At 43.5% G+C, this 24,069-nt stretch overlaps 4 protein-coding genes across 8 annotated transcripts; 1 reads left to right on the forward strand and 3 right to left on the reverse strand.

Moving 5' to 3' along the window:
• Window positions 1-57: 57 nt before the first annotated feature.
• LOC101781598 (F-box protein At5g39250) lies at window positions 58-3,055 on the reverse strand. The gene is made up of 2 exons (XM_004983935.2): window positions 2,900-3,055; window positions 58-1,090 (listed from the first exon to the last, which is right to left on the reverse strand). The coding sequence occupies exon 2, from the start codon at window positions 1,031-1,033 to the stop codon at window positions 281-283; it is 753 nt and encodes a 250-aa protein (XP_004983992.1). The 5' UTR covers window positions 1,034-1,090; window positions 2,900-3,055; the 3' UTR covers window positions 58-280.
• A 93-nt stretch (window positions 3,056-3,148) lies between these two features.
• LOC101782010 (wall-associated receptor kinase 2) lies at window positions 3,149-9,175 on the forward strand. 5 transcript variants are annotated; one of them, XM_012842754.2, is made up of 7 exons: window positions 3,149-3,431; window positions 3,522-3,615; window positions 3,709-5,022; window positions 5,115-5,621; window positions 5,830-5,973; window positions 6,063-7,338; window positions 8,153-9,175. In XM_012842754.2, the coding sequence occupies exons 3-6, from the start codon at window positions 4,116-4,118 to the stop codon at window positions 7,316-7,318; spliced, it is 2,814 nt and encodes a 937-aa protein (XP_012698208.1). In that variant the 5' UTR covers window positions 3,149-3,431; window positions 3,522-3,615; window positions 3,709-4,115; the 3' UTR covers window positions 7,319-7,338; window positions 8,153-9,175. The 5 variants fall into 5 exon arrangements, with proteins under 5 accessions (XP_012698208.1, XP_022679114.1, XP_022679113.1 ...); XM_022823379.1 differs by having other exon boundaries at window positions 3,528-3,615; XM_022823378.1 differs by having other exon boundaries at window positions 3,149-3,615.
• Window positions 9,176-10,430: 1,255 nt separating this feature from the next.
• On the reverse strand, window positions 10,431-13,673 carry LOC101783912 (putative receptor protein kinase ZmPK1). The gene has a single exon (XM_012842755.3). The coding sequence runs from the start codon at window positions 13,019-13,021 to the stop codon at window positions 10,589-10,591; it is 2,433 nt and encodes an 810-aa protein (XP_012698209.1). The 5' UTR covers window positions 13,022-13,673; the 3' UTR covers window positions 10,431-10,588.
• A 4,917-nt stretch (window positions 13,674-18,590) lies between these two features.
• On the reverse strand, window positions 18,591-20,576 carry LOC101784317. The gene has a single exon (XM_012849210.3). It carries the CDS (start codon window positions 19,463-19,465, stop codon window positions 18,956-18,958), a length of 510 nt encoding a protein of 169 aa, XP_012704664.1. The 5' UTR covers window positions 19,466-20,576; the 3' UTR covers window positions 18,591-18,955.
• Between the last annotated feature and the right edge of the window lie 3,493 nt (window positions 20,577-24,069).

The following is a 24,069-nucleotide window of genomic DNA, read 5'->3' on the forward strand; positions in this document are numbered from 1 at the left end:
TGCATAGTCCGGGACATTAGATGGCATCATAAAGGAACTAGCCACAAGCCACCAAACGGTACAAGACATGCTTCGAACATTTGCATGGATGATGTGAAGATGGACAACAATTTCAGGGGACAGAAACTACGAAACAACTGCGCCCAGCTAGCACATGGAGTAGCAGGTGCCATTTATTCAAACTGCCCAGAAGATTGTAGTTCAGTAGCATACATGCTCCCAACAGGAAAAGATCAACTAATCACGAACATTCTTTACATTTGTTGAGTCACAAGTCCTTCTATTTCCAATCAAGCATATCCAAAAGCCATAGGATTTCAGTTTCTGACCTCGCAGCGTCGCAGAAATCTAGCTCGATACCAAATACCTCGACGACGTTGTCTCCTTTGTACAGGAAAAGCAAGGACATCCATGCCCGGATGTCTGATATGAATGGGTGTCTGGGTGAAAACCTGAGATACTCGTATGCCAGTGCGCGAGCAGCATTACTGTCGATGTAATCGAAGGTTGACTTGTTAATGATGCAAGCCATCTTATTGGAATCCTTGCGGTGGGCAAGAACAGATACAGTGATGGCTGGTCCCATAGGGATTGATAACCTGGGTTCAACTTCCAACATCATGATGCAGTCTAGGGACTTCAAATGTGCTGCAAGTATATCTGGGATGCCGCGAGGAGTGCACTGTAGGCCTGCTCGAAGGGTGCAACCTGAAATTGCTTGAGAAAAGATGAGGGATCCCTCAAGCCACATATCGATATAAAAAACAAGATCCTCAAACGTGAGCCTTGGTACAGGAAGGTGCTGCATTGTTGGTGGCTGGGAGAAGGTTAAATAAAGCTTCTTGTAGTTTGCATCAGAAGGAGGCTGTTTGCAAATGGACGGCCACTTTCGTGAGCAAATGCATTTCCAGAAGTAATCATCCTTTGCAATGTCACGCCACTGACGGCATACAAGCATGCAAAAGACTAGATCTTTCCCATCCAATAATGGGAAAACAGACTTGAGAACCTCATCAGGAAATTCATTTTCCATTCCTATCCAAGAACTGAAGGAAATGGAATATCCTCTACAGCGCCTGGAGACAGGATTCTGGAAAGGAAAAACAAAAGATGCATTCAGACGTGCCAATCACCAATTAAGGTGTCAAAAATATACTATGTTCAAATTACTCCTATATTCAATACTTCACTTTCACTGTAATACACTCATTAATTGTAGAAAGGCGACAAACAAGGGAAAACATAGAATGACATTTCACAGTATTATCAAACACTGGTTGCAGTTTATACATAGTCCTTGTACGAATAGCATCCCATTTCCATGACAATACTAGTTTTAGGAATGTAAGGTTCACCAGAAGTTATGGTTAGCTACACAGGCCCAGGATACAACCATAAGAAAAAGAAATAGTTCCTTGCCAGAGCCTTGATCCAATCCATCCTACTGGCCACCAATTAACATACCAGACTGGTACCTTGGGTTGCTTGGGATTCCACATATACAACCACAAAGGGAATTCCCCGGATCACTATCCTAGTCATTTGAAGCCTTTGGGAGGAAAGAGTGCTTCTGGTTTCAACAGACAAGAAAAGAAAACAGCACAGATGATCTCTGAAATTCAGGACAAAGCCAGATTGTGGAACATTGCTGGTGCAAAACACCTTGAGCTCATATGATGCTCCACCTGTTCAGGCCATGAGCCTGAGCAGGGTAAACTTGGCACCTCTGGCACCTGTTATCCTCTCTTCTACTTATTCATGCGGGCAATGTTCTTGGTCTTTCCAAAAAAAAGATAGAAAGAAAGAAAAAAAGAATCATGTGGTCTGGTAATTGGGGAGGAAGGTAACAGGGAATGCCAGAACCATCACCACAACGCTGGTAGGGACAACATGATTTGGACAGAGCACCAAATTGATGTTCACTATGGCACCATGGAGGTAGAAGTTCAACGTCAAGGAAAAACACTGTCTTATTAATGCTGTTGATCAATCATTCTCAGTATCACAATGCCATGCCCTTTTAGTTCAGTATAAAGCAAATCTAAAAATCACTTCATTTTTCCCCTTTGAGTGCGCGGCTAATCTGCATAAGTGCAGATTTACTCACAAGCACTAAGTGTGGTAGCATTGAAAATAAAAAAGGGATTGCTTCAGGAAATGTATCGCCCTTCCACTGAATTCATCAAAGAAAACTATTGTGCAATGGGGAACGAAAAGTTAAAACAAGAAAGAAAAGGAATGCAAAGTTTAGATCCACCAGTATGGTCCAATGTTGGATCAAGAATTCAGGAGATATAAGAACTTACAAAAGACCCTATGTGTAATCAAACTACTCAAGTCTTTGCTATGTCCAGCATGAAACATTAAGATACATTACTCAAGGTAGCAGAAGCATTAAGCTTTGCAGGTGATATCGCTTGAAGAATACGGTGACCAGCTTATTACTCTCGCAGTCTATCAAAGGAAGACGTATTTTTTCAGGAGAAAATCTTCAAAAGTAAGATTTTGACCTTAAATTTCTCTGGCAATATAATGTCAATTGCTACAGAATCAACACCATCTTAAAATTCTTTCGAATATGGATCTACCGATGCAACTTTTGTCCTAAGCATGCCTATAATTTGACTAACTGATAGCAAAAGGCTGTGAAGTTTGACTTTTAGTTAAATCAAAATACACCTATGTTAATTGAAAAATGGAGCAGGAACCATGGCATATGGGGCGGACGCAGTATTAGGAGACATAGGTGTACATATGCACACCCGGTAATTATTTGAAAAAAAAAATCGAAGTCTAGCAGATGACATGGTCAGATCCAAATTTAGATAGCATACATCAGGGTTCTGGTTTTTGGATTCCGCACAGCAGGAAGGGAAGGGAAGGGGATAGGCGGGCATACCTGTCAGATGCTCGTCGCCGCCGCCCGACGAAGATCAGGCCAAGGATGAAGGGTGGCTCCTCGCCTTGTCGTCCCAGCCCGATAGGAGAAAGGCCGAGAGCGGAGCGGAGAAAGGAAAGCGGCGGAGGAACGAAGGCCCAACGCGCACTCCGTTCACTGGACAGCGGACACTGCATTCTTTTTAGCCAGTTATTATATTATATTCGGTGTTAGTGAAGGCTATTGAAATGGACAACTTCACCTTTGCCTCCCTTGGCCTGCAGCTCTTCCATAATGTGCTTTTAGATTCAGGAAGCGTAGTCTTCGAATGCGCTTTCGAGCTGAACCGTCGCCGTCGCCGTCGCCGTGGGCGAGAACCGAGCGCGCGCTGCGCGCGGCGGGAGTATCTGCGGCGGGCCGGTCAGCACGCTCGAGCGCCTCGGCGATGAGCACGGCAACGACAGTTTTGCTGCTGCGGTGCGCTCCAGCGGCAGCAGCACGATGTTTCCCATGGCTATCTCAAGTCTCCCGCGACTCCTCCTTGCTCGCCATGGTAGGAATTTCCTCCCATCCAGATCAGAATCCACGCGGCGCACGTGCACATGGCTTTTGTGTTTTTCCCACAAGTTTTGGTCTTGTGAAGTTGCAGGGAAGGAAACAGTCCTTTTGGAATTCGGTTGCATCTTCCTGCACTCCACCAAATCGATGAACAGTAGGGAGCTAGGAATTGAAATTAGGTTTGATTTCCTGCCAGACCTTTGTATTGTGATAGTGACCTATGGATAATCAATTGCCCGATTTACATGTTCGAGTGCTCATACGTCACGCAGTATGCAGTATGTACACAACCTGGAGGCTGCACATGCTGAAATTGGAAATTTGGATTACCTAGTAGCAGCTACAATTGGGCATCACTTTCACACGCTTCTTTTACACCTGTGTGGATGAGTTGCATGACCCAAGCCAATTAGTCTTGTCAAAGATCAAGGAAGTCCACAAATCTTTATAGCAGGGTCATTGATGTATGTCCACATCAGAACTGATGGTATATGCTGATGTGCTTGGTTCTAGTGAAAAACAATGTGCTCAAGTCAACCACAATGATATCTGGCAACAAGTCCTTCCACGAGGGGTTAGCCGGTGAAGACTAAAGAAGTAAAGAGTATGCAGGAAACCTCCGCATACCCATTGGTAGGCTATTTGCTATAATACGGGGTGTTTTCTTGTCTCTCATCTCATGGGTTCAGCAAAGGGAATTGCAATTACCACCATGCAGCTGGTATTGATATGGAGCATAACATCCACCATCATGTTGGTCGCATCCGGAGCTCGTCCTCCCTCTGCTGCTAGTCTTGCGCACTGCCCCAAAACCTGTGGAAATGTCAGCATCTGGTACCCCTTTGGCATCGGGCCTGGCTGCTTCCGACAGGGATTCGAGGTCACCTGCAATAGGACCACCAAACCTTGGAAGCTCTTCTTGGGTAACACCACCACTCAGGTGACCGGCCTCTATCCTTCAGGAACTGTCCTTGCCTCTTTTGTGTACAACATCCCCATGGCACCAGGTGTCAGCACCTACAACCTGTCCTGGCAGTCTCCAGGGCGGAACCTCAACATCGAGTCTTACAATTACTTTGCGTTCCTCGGTTGCGGAATCGAGGTCTACCTGTTCCATCCAGCCACCGGTGACCTTGTAGGCCATTGCACAAGCAAGTGTTCCTCCATGGCGGCTATGCTGATAGCAACAGGAGGAGGGAGCTGCAATGGCATGGGTTGTTGCACTGTCACGTTCCCGGTGCCATTTCGAGGATTTAGAGTGACTATCATTAAGAACAACGATAAAGTACCACAACCCTTCAGTCATATCACCGTCAAGGCTTTCTTAAGCTTCCGTCCATATAAGTTTAGTATTATGGATCTCTTATCCGATACAATAAATGCAAGTATCGTTGGTTCTTCATGGGCATACCTCTCAACCGTTATCGCAGATGAACCCAACTGTAAAAGGGCCCAGTTGGATAATAAGGCGCAGTATGCATGCAGCAGTAGCAATTGTATGGATGTACAGAATGGAGGCTACTCTTGTGCTTGCTCTAGAAATTTTGATGGAGGCAATCCTTACCTTCTTGATGATTGCAAACAAGGTATGCGCACAATTCCCTGCAGTTCTGCTTTTTGTCACTGATCATATATCTCTGACATACTTTTTGGTCAACAATTTTCTTAACTGGAGCAGAGTATAACCCAACCCCAAAAGCAAACTGTTCTCGATCATGTGGCAGCACATATATCCCTTTCCCTTTCGGGCTGGAGCCAGGCTGTTTTGCTAAAAGGAGATTTCAACTGTATTGCACATCCAATCGCACTCTTATTGCAAAACCACCTGCAAAATATGAAGTGACAAATATTTCATTAGATGAAGGACTCATGTATGTCAATAAGCTTTCAGAATCTGAAGATGCCAACACAAATTATTTATCAATATACTATGGTGGTTCTGATTATTTTGGCCAGCAGTTAATTTACGGTTTGGAGAAATCTGGCTTATCTGAAGAGTATGGTGCTTGGAGCTGGTCAATAACCAATTTGACATGTGAAAGTGCAAAACAAAACAGTACTTACGCATGCCTCAGCATAAACAGTGAGTGCCTTGGTGTTACACATGGGACGATCTATATTGGTTATCGTTGCAAGTGCTCTCCTGGTTTTGAAGGAAATCCTTATATTCAAAATGGATGTACAGGTACGCATTCTTCAACATATGCATGCATTTGATTATGCAACATGAATAGGCATATTTGAAAAGAGTGGTGTGGTATCCATTGAATTTGACTGTATGCCATTTGTAGATATTAATGAGTGTATAGTTGAAACAAAGCAATAGGATCTTCATCAAAAGTGAGATATATTTTGTCCACTCCAGTTTACAATTTTTGGAATTCTGTTACCAGATATTGATGAGTGCTTGATACCAAACTACTGTAATGGGATATGCTATAACTTCCTTGGAAGTTATAGCTGCTGCCCTCATGGTGTATCTTTTGATCCAGTAAGAAGGCAGTGCACTTCTAGTAAACGGCAAAATATTCTTTTGGGTATGTCACAGTTCCCTTATCATTCGATATCTCTATGCACTAAAGTTGTCAAAAATACAACTTTTCAATTGTTGCAATTACTCATGTAGGGACTGCTGTTGGAATTAGCAGTGGTTTTGGAGTTCTACTTTTTACATTGGCTGCTATTGTATTAGTTAAAAGATGGAAGAGAGGCAGTCAAAAGAAAATCCGAAGGGCATACTTTCGGAAAAACAAAGGCCTACTCTTGGAACAGCTGATCTCATCAAGTGAAAGTGTTACACATAACACAAGAATATTTTCCTTGGAAGAGTTAGAGAAAGCAACCAGCAACTTTGACACAACACGTATCATCGGACATGGAGGCCACGGCACAGTTTACAAGGGTATTTTATCTGATCAACGGGTAGTTGCCATCAAAAGGTCCAAAATTGTGGAGCAGAGTGAGATTGACCAATTTGTTAATGAGGTGGCCATCCTGTCCCAGATAATTCATCGCAATGTGGTGAAACTTTTTGGTTGTTGCCTTGAATCTGAGGTGCCTCTTCTTGTGTATGAATTCATCTCTAATGGCACACTTCATGATCTTCTTCATGGCAATCTGAGCGCCAAATGCTGGTTAACATGGGAGGATCGTATCAGGATTGCTCTAGAGGCTGCAGGAGCACTTGCTTACCTACATTCTTCTGCTGCTATGCCAATCTTTCATAGAGACGTGAAATCAACTAACATACTCTTGGATGATGCTTTCACTACAAAGGTTTCAGACTTTGGTGCTTCCAGATCCATTTCCATTGACCAGTCTCGTGTGGTTACAGCTGTGCAGGGGACATTTGGGTACTTAGATCCAGAGTATTATTACACAGGCTTATTAACTGAGAAGAGTGATGTTTATAGTTTTGGTGTGATACTTGTTGAGCTCCTAACAAGGAAGAAGCCGATTTTCCTCAACTGCCTTGGTGAAAAGCAGAACTTACATCATTATTTCCTTCAAGCGCTAAGGGATAAAACTACTATGGATGTGGTGGATTCACAAGTTGTGTTGGAAGCCAGCCAAGGTGAAATTGATGAGATTGCCTTGGTTGCAGAGATGTGTTTAAGGACTAAAGGAGAAACGAGACCTAAAATGAAAGAAGTGGAGTTAAGATTGCAGCTCCTAAAAGCTAACATATCTAAAACATGCAAAAAGGGGTCAAAAAGGGGCAGAGAAACCAAGCAGTCATTATCCTCGGAGTATAGATCTACTTCCCTGACCATGACCAAGGGAGCTGAAATTGGGCTTGTTGCTAATCCATCATCTCAGGCTGTCTCTAGGTGCTACACTATGGAGCAAGAAATGATACATTCTGCTGAGTTTCCTCGTTGACTGTACGGTTTGGCATTTTGGTATGAAGAACTATCCAGCTTTTTTGTTTTACCATGTACACTGTAACAACTCATATTCAATCTACCACATTGTCAGTCAGTGGAAGGTTGAATAATTTGCTGTATGATTGCTCTGGATATCCGTAAGTTTTTATCATGTAAACTGTAACACCTATATTCAATATACCACATTGTAAGTTCATGTACCTTGTGAGTTAGTTGAAGGTTGAGTAAATTTACCATATGATTACTCTCAATATGCGTTAGTGGGTTTTCAAGTGCATTGCTGGATTTCTTGTGTAGGAGTAATCCGGATTTCCAAGTGAAAGACTGTTTATGTTGATTTATTATGTTTCTGTTGTTTACTCAGTCCAAGCGCTCCGAGTTTTAGTTCTAGACAAAACTCGTTTAATCATCCAGGTGGGAAAAGTTGATAGGGTGACTGCTTCTCCACATTAATGCTTTAATAAAATCTGGTGCCTCTCTCAGCAGTCGGCACATTCTGCGTGCATGGCGTTGTGCACTTCAGATAATATGCTCTCTTTAGACTTTTTCTTCAGTTGTGGTAGTGCTTCTACAGAGGTGCTAGCTAGTTTATCTAGTAACCATGCTTTATATAATATCTACATGTACCATATTTTCATATTTTTCGACATGAAATTTTGCATTTTTTTTGCACCACGTATCCTTTTAAAACTGGATAGATCTAAAGCATTTGACTCTTTCTTGGTCGTTCTTACTGAAAGCAATGTGGTTTTGGGCCCGTTTGGAGGAGGGTGATTTGTGGTCTACTTGTCTCTCCATCCACTAAAATTTTACTCCAATGATATTCCAGGGAAGGAAATTCAGCATCAGCTTGGGCTTAGACAAGGTGTTCCCTTGTCTCCTATGCTATTTGTGATCATTATGGATGTTTATGAAGTGGCATAATTCAGGAGGCGAATGATGAGGGTTTGCTGCAACCTTCATCTCACCTTCCACTTCATCCCCTCGTTTCTATCTATGCAGATGATGTAGTTCTATTTCTTTGACCAGTGGCTTTTGATTTGGAATTAATCTTGGGTATATGGCAGCTGTTTGGTGAAAGCTTCAGGGCCCAAAACTAACATTTTTATAAGAATAATGTTGCACCGATTCAATTCTCTTTGGATGATCTGGCAGTTGTGCAGCAGCACCTCCCATGCGACAAAAAGGATTTTCCTTGTAAATACCTCGGCGTGCCACTCTATCAGGAAGCTGGCAAGGGCACAAATTCTACCAGTCATTTATCATATCTCTAACCAATTCCAGGGGCTGGAAATCTGATTATAATGTCCAGGCGGACAGATTAGTACAATTCAAGTATGTGCTCACCTTGATGGTATATTTTCCTGCTGGTTACAAGGAGGGCATCTCTTTGGGTGCGGTAAACTTCTTCAGGCTTGCTGGTCTGCTGTTCGGCATCTATTATGAACAGCCAACCATAGAAATAATCAATATTTTTTTGGAGCCCAAGTGTTCCAAATGAATCTCCAAGCGTCAAAGGAAGTTGATTCTATGAAAAAGGCTTCATAAGCCGATTTAGCTGTGTACTGTCCTGCTGAAGAGATTTTCCACCTGTACTCATCCTGACACTCTGGTTGGAGGACCACTTCTGGCAGAAGTTCCTGAATGTTCAAATATTCAGACAATGCCACCACTGACAGAGCTCTGGGGGAAAAGGGTAAACGCTCCCATGGTTTGTTACTCAAATGTTGAAAATACTGATTAGGATTTAGGATTCTGATGATTAAAATAATATCCAGTTGAGGCATTTTGTAATTTTTGGGACATGACAATACAATCTTTAAGTGTCTAGTTCTAAATTTTCCTACTCCAACAGTATGGGAGAGGCTGCACTCTGCAGTCTAGTCTATTTGCATAAAACAATTATCTTATACTGTATACAGCCAGCAGATTCCACCAGGTATGAGTCATGTATCTGGTTCTCAAATGGACACTGCCTCTGGACTCTGGAGGGTTTGGTGATATCATTACTGGAGTCATATCTTCATGTTGGCAAAGCATGGGTGTAGGAGTGGTAATCAGGAACAATATTGCAAAGATGGCTGCCAGTCTTTTTGTGGGGGTTGCTGCAGACGTTTGGTGAATGGTGATCAGGATCAGGCTTCAGGCTTTCCAGCAACATGGCCTTTTTGGTACTGAACTTGCACACATTTCACTTCCCTTCATTTTGGTCTTGCAGATATTGTACTGCATGTCTATTTTCTTTTCTACTTTTTGGGGTTGCAAATTTACTCATAATGCATTTGGTAGACATGTTCCACTGACAAGTTCCACGGTACATCTCTTTACTCTTCAAAATAGCATGAATAATAGATTCTGTGTTTAAATGGCTGGTGGCCTATTTGATGAGTAGATTCCCTATATTTCCAACCATTGCTTACAACATTCTTCATTTGACCTCTTACCATTCATATGCTAGTCTTCCTCATAATTTTCTTTTTGTGTTTGTTTCATTTATATGGACATTCATTTCTTGTTCATTGGTTTGCATTAAGATCATTGTGCTAAAATGAAGTCGAAACCATGCAAATAAACCAATGAGGAGGAAGTGTTCTAATGATGCCGCCACATATATGTTTTGTGACAAGTCGTTTATTAATCTCACTTGATCAGAAGTTTCATGTGCTACTATCCGGTTCTTGTACTGCATTATTTTGTTAGCATGCTTGCTCTAGTGATCTTTGCACATTGGGCTGTGAACTCTCTTTTTTGGGGTGCCAAAATGATAATGGATAGTGCTGGAATAGTTTCAAATTACTCATTTTATAATGCCTGCAACTGTTTTCCTTCGTTTTTTTTTCAATTCATCTAGAGATGTGCTTTATTGTTTCATAAAAGAGGTGGCACATCTTCAATTAAAATACTGAAAATGGCACAGAACCTATTTAAGATATGAAATAAAACTTATCTTAGGAGACTGATTAGTTATTTAAGAGGTAATAAATATCCCTGTTGGGGAAGATCAAGACCTCCCAGTCCACATTGTGCCCGTCAAACTTCATACTCTACTCACATAACCTAAAGAACACTGCATGCTGTTTCTCAGCAAGCAGAACATCAGCAATCACTAGTAGAAAAGGAAAAAAAAATAACACTATTGGAGAAATTTTAGTACAAGAGGTTATTTTCTTATAGTCAATAGACATACAATGAAGTAGTACTAAAAAATTAGATTTCAATAACTCACATCCTGCTTGTCACCAATTCATTACATCGAACATCCACCCTACCACATACTACAAGATTCATCAGCTAAAAGGAGTGTCTGCACTATAGATTCCATTGTTGGTCTTTTGCTTCTGTCTTCATCCAAGCTTGAGACAGCCAATTCGATCAGTGTTCCTACCTGCATGTAGTTGAATTGGCCGTTCAGCCTGCTATCCACAACCTCAGCAATTGAAGAGGATTCTTCTTTATGCAACATATCAGCTAGCATTTCTACAAGCTTCCTTAGCACCTTATGCACCTCCTCAGCACCTACTGCTAAGTCAAGAACTCGTTTTCCCAACACTAGCTCAAGAAGCACAACCCCATAGCTATACACGTCAACTTTGGCTGTGATCTGCAGGCTGCTGATCCACTCTGGAGCGATGTAGCCTATGGTTCCTCGCACTCTCGACACATTCTGATTGGAGCCACCTCTGTTCAGCAGCTTTGCCAACCCAAAGTCGGCAATCTTGGGTTCTAGATTCTGATCCAACAGTATGTTCTCTGGCTTCACGTCGCAGTGTATTACCCACTCAAGGCATTCATGGTGAAGATAAGCCAAACCCTTTGCGACACCTAATGCAATATTAAATCTCTGCCTCCACTCTAGCAGAATGTTGTCTTTGAATAGGATGTTAGCTAATGATCCATTCTTAATATACTCAGTAACCAACATCCTGTGTGAGCTTTCGGAGCAAAAACCCCATATCCTTACTAGGTTCATATGATTAATCCTCCCAATTATCCGCAACTCCGCTTGAAACTCCTCCTCGCATTGCCTGATATTTTCCAGCACCTTAACAGCAACTGGTTGATTGTCGTCCAAGATTCCCCTGTAGACAATCCCTGAGCCTCCTCTTCCAAGCTCATCGTTGAACTTTCTGGTTGCTTTAACCAACTCTTTGTAACTGTATCTTCTGAAGTTACTAGTCATCACCTTGTAGCCTTCCTCAACTGCTAGTATTTCGGATGCTCCCAACTCCCATCTCAAAACGAAGCACCAAGCAGATGCAATGAAGAAAACTTCAAGAACAAAAATTGCACCTGCAAACCCGTAGAAGTAAAACCATTTTGCTTCCCCCTGTCCGGCCTTGTGAATATCCGGAAACAGTTCCATCGTTGATTCGCTCATCTGGCTACAGTCAGGATGTTTCTTTCTTGAAATAAGCACATTTGTTTGCGGCATCGAAATACCTGAAGTATTCAAGCCCACTGGGAGCTTGAGATACATCATGCGCGTCGATTTTGTAGGTGCCGGGTATGCTTTCCCATTATAAAGGAAAGCCTTTGGATAGCATGTCCCTGATCCTTGCTGGTACTGAAAACCTTTGCAGGTGCAATCACTCCTGCATATGTTCTTGCAAGCCTGTAAGGATACATGCTCGACATGGCCTTGATCGGATCCCCAAAAGTCGGTGCCTGGAAGTCGCAAGAACTTGACAGGTTGCGCTTGCTGAAATGTACAGGTGATGTCTACTACAGCTCTACAACCTTGGCTCCAATTACCAGGGTTGCTCATCACGTAACCCGGTGGGCAGGAGCATGTAGGCATAGGCAAGTAATGGCAGATCCCATTTGGGCCGCACAATCCATGAATATTGCACGGCTGAGACACTGCAATCCAGGAAACTGACCATCTTCCATCTGAATTGTTCAAGCTGTAGAGTCGGAGATTGCCGTCAGGATCCAGAGTAAGCCTTCTTTTGATCCCATTACCTTCATCAGAGGCAACAAGTGCTTTCTGGTTGACAAAATCACTCGAAAAAAAATTGCCAGCATCATCTAGAACCGCTAGCCTTGTACTGTTGTACCGATTCCTGTTATTCTGATACTCTCCATTGTCAGGGTCTGGCCAATATATTTCATGAACGTCGACATCATCATATATAAGGGACAATATCGACGAGTCTGTGAAATGAAACATGTAGTGACCTGGGACGTGCAATCCAGTGATGGAGACCAGCTTTGTTGATGCGGTGATGTGCTGGGTGGGCAGCAGGGTATCTGTTGGTGAATCGAAGCTCTGCCACACAACCCTGCCGCTGGAGTTCTTCATGACAAGGTTCCCGGTGTCCAAGAGCTGGGCATACTGCACACCTGCCGTGTCGCCTTCTGCTTGCCACACCACCTCACTGTCGTAGTCCGTGAGAACCAAGGCGCCACCCTTCCGCAGGGTGACCGCCGCCGCCCTGGCGTGCACGGGGCGGTCACGGTTCGCGGTCCAGACAACGGTCTTGTTCGCCGAGTTGGTGTACCATATCGAGAAGGTGAAGGCGTTATCATAGACGCTGTAGAAGCCGCAGGTGAAAGTGCCGTTTGGTGAACGCAGGACGTCAGTCTGGTGCTTGTCGACGGAGAGTGAGGATCTTAGCGGTAGGGTGTCTGGAGATGCTGCGCTTGAGAGGAGGGGAAGCAGTGATAGGACCGGCAGGATGGAGAAGAAGGGTGCCATGGCTGGAGACTGGAGTCTGGGCGAATGGTTTGAGCTGATGAGCGTGCTTCTTCTCAAGCTCACATATCCTCTCTGGTGGTGTCCTCAGGCATGAAGGGCACGTGTTCAGGATCACAGCCATATCCAGCTGCTCGTCTTGTTTTCCATGGTTACTAACATAGAGTCAATGAAGTTCTTGTTTTTCTGTTAGTTTCTGAGTTAGAGTATTGACCATGCTTGCTATGTAGCCTAGTCTATCTATAAAGTAAAACTTGTGTTGCTATCAGGAGGCTGAGTTCAGGAGGAGAAAATCCCTGGCTTAGCTGCTGTTCCTGGTCAAATTCAGACAGCCACAATTTCAACTACGCGTAGACAGGCTGTCTCCCATGAAGAATGATGCTTCCGTATGAATCAGTCAAAGCACAAGACCAACTCCATGTGGTATTCTCTTCTCTTGTTTATGTACAGTGCAGACTGCAGAGTTTGATGTGGAACTTTTTCAAGCGGATTTAATTCCGGTTTTGAGTCGTCGCATTCTTTTGGTCAAGAAAACCTCTGCCCACCTTCAGAGTTCAGACATTAGCATCTACCTTTGAGGAGGCTATATTCCTTTTGCTGCTTCAATCTTACCAGTTTTGCCTGTATATGGATCTACTTGTTTCTTCCTCCTTAGTTCCTGCTGCGGTTTGCCACTTGGATTGAAGGAGCAGAAACGAGAACTCGAGAAGAATATACAGTTGGAACTTCGAATCATCTCCGATTTTCCTTTTTGCTCTCAACTAATTTTGGTGAGGGCTACTTTGGTCAGCCTAAACCTGATCAAAACTAGTTATACTGTGATATTACCAAGCACAAACCTACCTACCTCTTTACATCCCATCACATATGGACATTGAATGGGCGGAACAAAAACCCATCCGTGACAAGATCTACTGCACCTGTTGGGTGCAAGACCTATGGGCACCCCCGCCCACTGGTCCAATTTCCAACCCTAAGCTTATATCATCATCCCAAATGTTGTTGGGCCTTAGGGTTCACGTGGGGGTGTGTATTGATTTGTTGGGCTGGTGGTTATGTGCTAGCGGGCTGTTCTTGTTGGCCCACATGGTGGATGGTTAGCTAGTGCTGCTGTTAGTATTTTTTGTTCTTTTTTATTTTTCTAGTTGGGCCATCGGGTCAGCCCGCGGGCTAAAAATCAGACCCACACCCGACCCTTTGCTTCGGGTTGAAATTTACGGCCCGCGCCTACTCGGAATTCCTATCCATCTTCCGGAACAAAGTTTGTTGCTCACCTTCCACTTTTAAGATACGTGCGCACAGTTAAACTTACGGGTTAGATGCGAGCATGCGGGTGGACGCCAGACAGGCTAGCACGATAATATTGGGCAAGTGCGGCCATGCATGCGCGGGGGACCGTGGTTGGTCTTGCAAGTAACAGGTCTGACACGCGTTTCGGTTTTTTGCACACAGAGAGTCGAAGAAAAAAATCGTAGTTTCCAAGAGTCCAAATTAAATTTCGATTGAACAGTGATGTTTCTTAGTTTGAATCAAATTGTTTTTGAATATTTTTCGAATACACTAACATTTTAGTGATGTTGGCTAACATTTTTCTTTAACATTTTTACGTGTACCAACATTTCCCTTTAACATTTTTTTAACATTCACCAACATTTCTTCACATTTGTCAACATGTTCTTTAAAACTAGGTTTAATTGTCATCAACATTTTTTAATGTTGATCATTAATTTTTATATACACCAACATTTTTCTTCAACTTTTTTACATTCACCAACATTATGGCTCAACATTTTTTTTACACACACCAACCTTTTCTGAAAAATATTATTTCAATATTTTTTCTTCCAAAGTATGTTTAAGATATTGTTCTAATGTAATCAATATTTAGAAGATTAGATGTAACATATGTTTAGCATGTGGGCTCGTGTGCAGTTTGCTGTGGGCATTGTAACAAGATTTTTTGTTTTTCCATTCTTGCTCCAATTGTACTTAAAGAGGGTGATCTTTGGTTTATCTTTTTTATCAATACAAAAACGAGTAAATGTTGAACTACTATATATTTTTTCAACATTTCAATGATATATTCAACATTTGTTCACGTCTGGTTCAATATTACGGATGTCGAGCTAATATATGTTATTTCAACATTTCAAAATAATATATTCAACATTTATTCAAATCTAGTTCAGGATAAATTAGTTCAATATTTTTCGATAATGTTGAAATAGTATATCTAAAATGTTGTAATACACCTAAAATGTTGAGCTAATGCATATATAATGTTGAAAGAAAAATTAGAAGAAGTACATATCGGACCCCTGTTTGTTAGGAAGCTGGTGGTACAAAACAAAATTGAAATTGAATGGAGTATTGGTGAGAAAAATTAGTTCAAAATTCGAAAACCAATCTCACATAAGCCAACAACCTCCTGCCATATGTGTCATGTGGTCCCCTCTGCATGTCCTCCCAGCGTGCCAGTATTTCTTATTGGCGTTGCATACTTGCACTGTCTTCGTTCTCTATGTGGACGCGCGCTAAACTAATCATGGGCTGTGGGCTTATTGGATGGGCTGTTATTAGATTTTAAAGATGCGCTAAACTAATCACAATGATCATGGGCGGCCTATGATCATGTCTAGTTGCGCTTGCGCGTGCTTGGGCGTTGACCTAGCTGGCTCAGTTGGATGCCCAAATTTATTAGCCAAAAATCCAGATATATAGGGGGGGGGGGGGGGGGGGGATAAAATAAGGTTTTACCATATACTGGAAAAATTAGCGCAACTCAGTCAGTTAGGTTCCTCATGGTGAAACATATCGTCGTGTATTCTATAATTAGAAAAGGTATGCAACATATTGGGCCAAAAATCTCTTCTCCCCAGTGCAAGACAGCCTTCTATACGTACACACGTGCGTGATTTACTATAAGTGCATACAAGATCACAACATGGATACACCTCTTCATCCATTTGATACTTTTATCGCATAAATTAAATATCTGTCGATAAGGGCAGGGGCATGGTCGCACAGCATATATTATCAGGTTTGCAAAAAAGAGAGAGAGAGAGAAGGATATATTTATATTAACTTTCAAAAATACATTTATCTTTTAGTTATTATTATTACAAAACAAAACCTCTGTTTGTATGCGACACACAAATAATGGGATAACTATCGGGCAACCAACGTGCGTGTTTCATGACGGGTTGCCACCACCTTGGTCATGAGCATGAAAGTGACGAGACTTTGGATTGCTCAAGGGGTGAGAGTAAACTAGAGTATTTTTTTTCTACTGAAACATGCTGGCTTTTCATCATATCATTCAGTATTCCAAATATATACTACTGAAACTGTGAGGACAAATTACCAAATGATGGAAGGGGTCACTACTACTATACTTGCAACTACTAATTACAGAATAAATAAAACAATTATCTAGCTACTGAAGAAAAGGAAGCATTAATTTTGCGTTAGTAGTATTATTCACATTCGATATTTTGCGTCAATAGTCCATCCCACGCCATGCATATAATTGTGTCAATAGAACGTTAGTTCAGTAGTGTTCAGTGTTCACTCCCATTGTGTAATTACTGTCGGTAGGAGACATCCTCATATAGAAGCAGCACTGAAAGACAGTAAAACACTAAGAAAGAAGGATTTCTGGATTTGTGTGGGTAAGTATTCACGTTTAGTAATTCACGCCAGTAGCCTGGAGTAAGCAATGAATAGGGAAATAATGATAAAATGTAGGGTTTTCATCAGTAGTTTACTGAAACTTAAATACTAACACATATGACCTCGAGAGTACTAAAAAAACTACAACTACTGAAGCCCACGATGAAAATTAGGGACACATAAGAATTTGTGTGAAATACTCACACCGGACATACAGTTGTATATCATTCGTTCTTTTATCAAATATTCCCGTTTCAAATTTTAGGCTGTTTTAACTTTCTGGATATATGATTTTTTTACTATGCATCTAGATATAATATATATCTAGATACATATCAAAATCTATGTATCTAGAAGAGCTAAAGTGATATATAATTTGAAACGGAGGGAGTAGCATAATACATGGGCCTATCGCTCCAAAGAGAGCATACAATTGTCTTCAAGGAAGCATGCCTGCATCTCCTCTCTTCAAATGTTTGTGGAAATTTAGGGCTCAAAACAAGCCCAAGTTCTTTTTCTAGCTCCTCCGATCCTGAGAGATAGGCTAAACGCAAGAAATCATGTAAAAAGGAAACACATGCATCTTGACAGCTACAACCGCGTCCTCTGTGTTGAAAACGTGGAAGAGACTATATCCCATCTCTTCTTCGATCAATTGTCGTTTTAATGAAGCTTGTTGGCTCTTTCTAGATATTCACAGGGACACTAATCTACAGCCATTTGATATGATATAATTCAAGCTTGGGAAAGATTTGGGTCATGCATTTCCAGAGAGATTGTGATTGTTTCTTCATGGGCACTATGGTGCCACCGCAACAGCATGTATCATATTTGATGGAGGAAGCCTTTCGTTTGCTAGATGGAGATCTTCTTTGAAGAGGAGTTAAATTTGGTCACCTTAAGGGCTAAACCAATGACGGGGATAAAATAAAGCTTTGGCTGAGTAGTCTCTTGTAATCTTCATCCTCCCTCTTCTTGGCTTCAAGCCTTGTAAGTATACATATCTCCCTTTCATATAAAAAAAAAGGGGGCAGGGGCCTCCCTAGCTGTCGGTCAAAAAAATATGGAAAGTAATAATTAAGATATATATATATATATATATATATATATATATATATATATATATATAGACACACACACACATGATATGTGATCATGTGTCAACGTTCATAAATATATCAAGAAAATGATTTGGTTAGTTAAGATTTGGTAGTAGAGTCCTGGAAGGCTGTAGAATGGCCACCTATGCAATGTGGGAAGGAAAGCAAGAATAAATCGAACATAATTCCCATGTACATCTGTCAAATTCAAAACCAAATGACCAATAACCTAATTAAACAGCTTAATTAAACAGCTTTATTTTTCGGTGTTTTGAAGAAAAATGTCTTACCACCACACGTAATCCATATGCCTAACATCTTCTCTCCCGAGTCCCATCCTCCCTCAAGCACTCTTCCAGGCGCCACGAGGCAATCCGTCGAACACGTTGAGGGCGGGCGTGACATGCCCTTGGCTCGCACGCTCCAGTCTCTCGTGCGGGGCGGGCGAGGGGACGAGGTACGGAGCTGGTTGCCTGGTTGGCGACCGTCCCCGCTTGCTACTCCTCCCGCCGCCACCCCCACGCAGCGCGAGGCGTCGTGCTCCCTCTCAGCGGCGCGCGCCCGTGCACGTGCATCCCGGACCGCCGGCGTGCACGCCGGGCTACGATTTGTGTGCCGTGGCGCAATGCGCAAGCGTGAGTCTGCATCGCCGCGCCATGGCACATTGGCGACCGCAGGCGAAGACGATGCGCATTGGATGGAGACCAAGACGGCCTTCCACTACACGTTCGTTTGGTGTTGGATGGACTAATCCTGGTTGTTGCTGACAGAAAGAATGAAACCACACAGACACGCACAACTGACCAGAGCGATGGCTTCGTATTAATCGATCGTTTAGCTTTTATTACATAACTACTAGTACTCCCCTGCTCTATCTGAAAGCTTCATAAAGCATAAAATAGGAGTACTATGAAGCTTAGCAAACTAGATTAATTGTAATCGAATGTTAATATATTACATAACTACTGGTACTCCACTACTCTATCATAAAACTTCATAAATCATAAAATAGGAGTACTATGAAGCTGAGCAAACTAGATAATAACTCTCTTCATATCTTAATCTGTTATCCACAACATTGTTATCTCGTGAACGGCGATTCTTCACTTTCTGTCATCAGCTGCCTGCCTTGGGTGTCTTCCGCTTCAGGAACCTTGGCGATTCTTCACTTCCTGTCATCAGCTGCCTTGGGTGTCTTCCGCTTCAGGAACATAGTCGGGAGTGGCACCTCGCTCGGGTCCGGCGACTTCAGGAACGCCGGGCCAGCGTAGTACTGCACCGTCACCGGCTCTACTGCATCCTCGGGCTTCGCCTTCTTCTCGCTCCGATCGACCTCCACCGACGGCGCTCGGCTCAAGGTCCTCTTCTTGGGCCCGACCGGATCCTCCCTCGACGAGGATCGCCCCACACGCTCGGTCTCCTCCTTCCGCTGGGCCTTGTCCTTGGTCCAATCCTGGCTCAGGGACGCGCGGCTTGGAACGCTCGACGAGGCGGTGGTACGGGCGAGTAGCTTATCTTTGGTCCAGCTCTCGCTCGCCGACGCGCGACCGGGCTTCTTGTTGCCGGCCCAAGCCGATCCCTCGCTCGCACGGCCTGCAACAGTAGAAAAAAAGCGGGGGGTTGGGAGCAACGGCGGCAGAGCAGCCGCCGGGGTCAGCGTGCAAGCGTCAGCCATCAACGGCAAGCTGCGCGTGTGCACGGAAACGGAAAACAAAAACAGAGCAATACGAAAGGGAAATGAACGAAATGCAGAAACTAGGCAAGAAATTTTCTTGAATAGACTATAAGCTAAACCGAGATTAAGTTGCAATGTAAACTAGACGAGACAAATTAACAGGTGACGAAGACTAACAACAAGTAGTAGATGAGATAAAGAACACAGAATTTAATTAGCGCAAGGTGATAACTAGATCGACAATGGATAATAGATGAGAAAATAACTTGCAATGTAAATTAGCAGATGAGAAAAATTAATAGATGCGAAAAAGCTAGATAAGAAAGATGAAGACTAGCTAGACGGAAGCGAAAACTAACAAGAGATTAAACTAGCAGAATATAGTAAACGGGGAAGATTAACTAGAACTAAACGGAGACTAACGAGGAAAGAAACAAAAGGCGGAAACTTTAACGGAAGAGAGAAGGAGACGGAGCGCCCGAACCGTTGCCGTGTGCCGAATCGCGGGAGCTTTCTGACGCAAAGCAAACGGCGTTATGCGAGGGGAGGGACGGCCCTCCGTACCCCTTGGATTTATAACCACCGTACGTATGTCGGTTGACGGTATCCGACTACTCGAGTAGGAATAGGAAACGCGTATCGATCGGCGTATGCCAGCTCAGCGCCCACCCCAGCCGGGCCCACCGCCTTCGTTCCCCAGCTCAGAGGTTCTAGATTTTCGTCTAACAATGGTCGATCTAGATCGGGAAGAACAGAAAGCGAATCGATGAAAAATCGAAAAAGAAAAGGAAGAAAAAAGAGGGACGCGGAGAGGCTTACCTGGGGCCGTCCTCGCCGAACAGCGCGACCGCCGCGCACGGGCGCAATAGCACCACCACAGGACCGCTCGACGGCGGCGCGCTCACCCTCGGGTGGACGCGCGCGCCGGCGAGGGGACCCGCGGTGGCGCCGGCCCTCCTCCGCGGCCAAGTCTCTGGATCTCGAGGAGGCTCGGAGGGAGAGGGGGAGGGGAAAGAACGAAAGAGATGGGGGAGGGGGGGCTGCCGCGGCCGTGCGCCTCTCAACCGCCGCCGGCGGGCCTCGCCGCAAGCGGGAGAGACGGCCCCGCCACGGCGAGACCACGCGGGGGAGAGGAAGAGAAATGGCCCTAGGGTTTTGCGGATGTACCGGTGCGCCGGGTTTTTGTTCCGGAGAGACGCCCGGAGGACCGTCCATCGCGACGGACGGCCGCGATTGTCCGGGCCAGATTTGGCCCAGGCGGGCAGCGGCGGCAGGCCGATTCGGCGGCCTAGGACCAGGTTGAGGCCTGCGAGCGAGTCGAGCCGTCGGGCCGGCCGTTTTTGACGGGCCGCATTGTCTCCGTGGGCCGCGTCGCCAAAACACAGACCGGCTTTCGGCCATTTGTGCCAGAGCCTAGCACGAGCCGCGCGAGCACAAGACGGGCTGTGGGCCGTCTTTTGCTGCCGGGCCGAAAGGACGAATTTGCACAGTAACATTTCGTAAATTAGTTTTTCTATTTCGTAACACTTGTTGTGTCTCAGTTAAACTCTTTTTTCGCGCATCACATTAGGACAAGAGAAGTAAAAAATGTGGACTTACATAGCAGTGTCTCTAGCAACTACAGTGCTCACAAGGATTCGACATGATAAAGCAACATTGAGTGCAGTACATTAACTAGCGAAATCCAGAATGCAATCAAAAGCGGATCATATCGTTTATGGCAGAACCACTTAGCAAAACAAGCTATTAAATATTGTTAAGTCATTCTCCTTTCCTTTTATTTCCATTTCTGTTGTATCTGAGTGTCTCAGATGACCCACGTAGCAATGGCCTCAGTAGTCCCTTTTTTTAAGTTGTCCTCTAACCTTTTTTTTCTCGAACTACGCAGGAGAAAACAAAAGTGATTCGGTAGCCCCTACCTAGATACAAGAACACACACACCTGCAAACTCACACACCCCAGCAGCAACAAAACTAAGGCTGCACTAGAAGTATGAAGAGGCGACCAGAAGTACAGAGCCTACACTCCCACGGGTAGCGACCTGGACAGACTCGAAGCCTGGAAGCCCCTGCCATACACCATAAGCCTCCCTCATTGCTTATGGCTCTAAGGACTTCCTGAATTGTTGGCCTAACCTTTTCGAAAACACAATCATTTCTGTGTTTCCAAATCTCCCATGCGACCAAAATTATCAAAGAATCAAGGCCCTTACGCATTTCCTTCTGAACAGCCAAGAAAGTTCTCCTCCACCAGCCAAAGAAGCGGGTCTCAGGAGTTATCCTCTAACCTGAGGGCCCTATTTATTATGATGAGAAAGAATTATCAACTGTGATAACAATAGTGGTTTATCAGTTTGTGTAGTGAGAGGGAAGCGTCCCCAAATGTGATGCAAATATCAGTCTCAGGAGGCTGATAACACATTTATTCAACAGATAGTTCAAATACCGTACAACTCCCGAGGGAGTGGGCGTGAAAGCCACACCACGATAATAAGCAAATAAATAACAGCAGCGAGTCAGGCGACTGCCAAAAGACAGCACTCGGGACTACACGGCAGCAGAAGCATTTTGCGAAGGCCAACACCACAGGCAGCGTTGGGTGCGGACACGACCTCCTACTCAAAATCCTCGGCGACGAAGCCCGGGTCTTCCTCTGTAGCAACAAAACAAGAATATGCACAGGATGTTAGATGGGATAAGGCTAAGGTTCATTTGCAATAAAGCTAGATTTTCAACATATGCAGGGGTTCATTTTCAAAAGGGGTTTTCACAAGCTTTTTCTTTAGTACCCGAAACATTAATATGGGAGTCTCCTTTCTATGCAAAATAGGTGCAAATGAGAGAGAAGGAGTCTCCTTGCTAGTTTTGTTATAAATGAAGCAGATAAGTGTGTATATTATCGCCATGGTGGGGTCAAACAATGATCTTGTGCTTGTATGTGGATGACATACTTATATTTGGGACTAACACTGCCGTGATTGACGAGGTCAAATCATTCTTATCTTCATGCTTCGACATGAAGGATCTGGGAGAAGCAAGTGTTATTTTGAATATTAAGTTGATCAAAAAAGAGAATAGAATTATTCTAAATCAATCTCATTATGTGGAAAAATTACCGTGTCGCTTTGGATTTGAAAATGCAAAAGTATCCCCTACGCCCTATGATCCTAGTGTAAAGCTAAGGAAAAATAAAGACGAAGAGTTGGATCAATTGAGATATTCACAAATAATTGGGTCCCTTTTGTATCTTGCTAGTGCAACACGTCCCGACATATCTTTTGTAGTGAGCAAGTTAAGTCGTTTTACATCCAATGCAAGGAAGGATCATTGGGAGGCACTACAGAGAGTGCTACGTTACCTGAGAGGTACAACCGAATATGGAATTCACTATACTGGTTATCCATCTGTGATATAGTGATTCCAACTGGATTTCTGATGCGGATGAAATTAAAGCCACGAGTGGCTATATGTTTACACTAGCAGTGCTACAGTTTCATGGAGGTCATGTAAACAGACCATTTTGACGCGGTCAACCATGGAAGCTAAGCTTGTAGCACTTGACACGGCTAATGTTGAGGCCAACTGGCTAAGAGAGCTACTAATGAACTTGCCACTGGTGGAGATTCCAGCAATCCTTATGTACTGTGATAACCAAACGGTATTGATCAAAGTTATGAGTACTAAGGATAATATGAAGTCCTCGGGACATGTGAAGCGGAGGCTTAAATCTGTTAGAAAGCTGAAAAACTCCGGAGTAATTGCTGTGAATTATATTCGCAGTAAGAAAAATCTAGCAGATCCTTTTACTAAAGGGCTTGCACGGGCAGCTATTTCTGTTGCAAACATGGACATGGGGTTGAGACCCATTTAGTTGCAAAGTAATGGTAACTCATTTCTTTTGATAGGAGATCCCTGATTTGAAAAATGAGGAAAACAAGTTATTGTTGTAACAGGGAGTACAGATTATTTAAAATTACCCATGTTCCATATAATGTACTCTCTTCTGTATGGAAGGCTGGCTATTATACCTTAATGTATTCTAGTGTCCACTGAGGGAAAAGGTATCATCCTACAGGATACCTAAAATGAATACACCTATGTGAGCTAAACTGTTAGGTCGCAGCTCGTGAGAGTGGGGTAATCTCTGAAAAGCTCATGAGAAGATCGGGGAGCAAGACCTTTAAAAGCTCCGTTTGGACTTGGCGTTTTGGCAGCCTAGTACCAGTTGCATCTTCAAAAGAAATTTGACAGCAAAAAACTATGAATTCAAAGCTTAGTCCATTCACAAGCTGCTGGAAGATGGACCTTGTTGATCTAGGTGTAAGTTCAACCCGTACGGGACTTATACCAAAAGTCTGGTATATATAAAGAGTGTTTAGTACAGCAGCTTTGGAATTGGTGGTGGATTGTTGGATTTTGGCCCATATGTGGCCCAATCTGAAAATTCCAAAGCACGCACAACCATTAGTCTCATATTGCTAATTCAAGGAGAGGTTGCCTTGCTTAAATATGGGAGTCTCCTTTCTATGCAAAATAGGTGCAAATGAGAGAGAAGGAGACTGTTGCTACACGCACGCGCAGCTCGCGCGTATTTTCGCGTGAAAA

Source organism: Setaria italica, chromosome IX (assembly GCF_000263155.2).
Source record: "Setaria italica strain Yugu1 chromosome IX, Setaria_italica_v2.0, whole genome shotgun sequence".
NCBI lineage: Eukaryota > Viridiplantae > Streptophyta > Magnoliopsida > Poales > Poaceae > Setaria > Setaria italica.

Bases quoted from the DNA above. Each gene is read 5' to 3' on its own strand.
- LOC101782010 (XM_022823378.1), top strand. From the start codon at position 4,116: ATGGGTTCAGCAAAGGGAATTGCAATTACCACCATGCAGCTGGTATTG. The intron at 5,023-5,114 runs GTATGCGCACAA...TAACTGGAGCAG, and splicing joins TCTTGATGATTGCAAACAAG to AGTATAACCCAACCCCAAAA. The intron at 5,974-6,062 runs GTATGTCACAGT...TTACTCATGTAG, and splicing joins ACGGCAAAATATTCTTTTGG to GGACTGCTGTTGGAATTAGC.
- LOC101781598 (XM_004983935.2), bottom strand. From the start codon at position 1,033: ATGGAAAATGAATTTCCTGATGAGGTTCTCAAGTCTGTTTTCCCATTA.
- LOC101784317 (XM_012849210.3), bottom strand. From the start codon at position 19,465: ATGGCTGACGCTTGCACGCTGACCCCGGCGGCTGCTCTGCCGCCGTTG.
- LOC101783912 (XM_012842755.3), bottom strand. From the start codon at position 13,021: ATGGCACCCTTCTTCTCCATCCTGCCGGTCCTATCACTGCTTCCCCTC.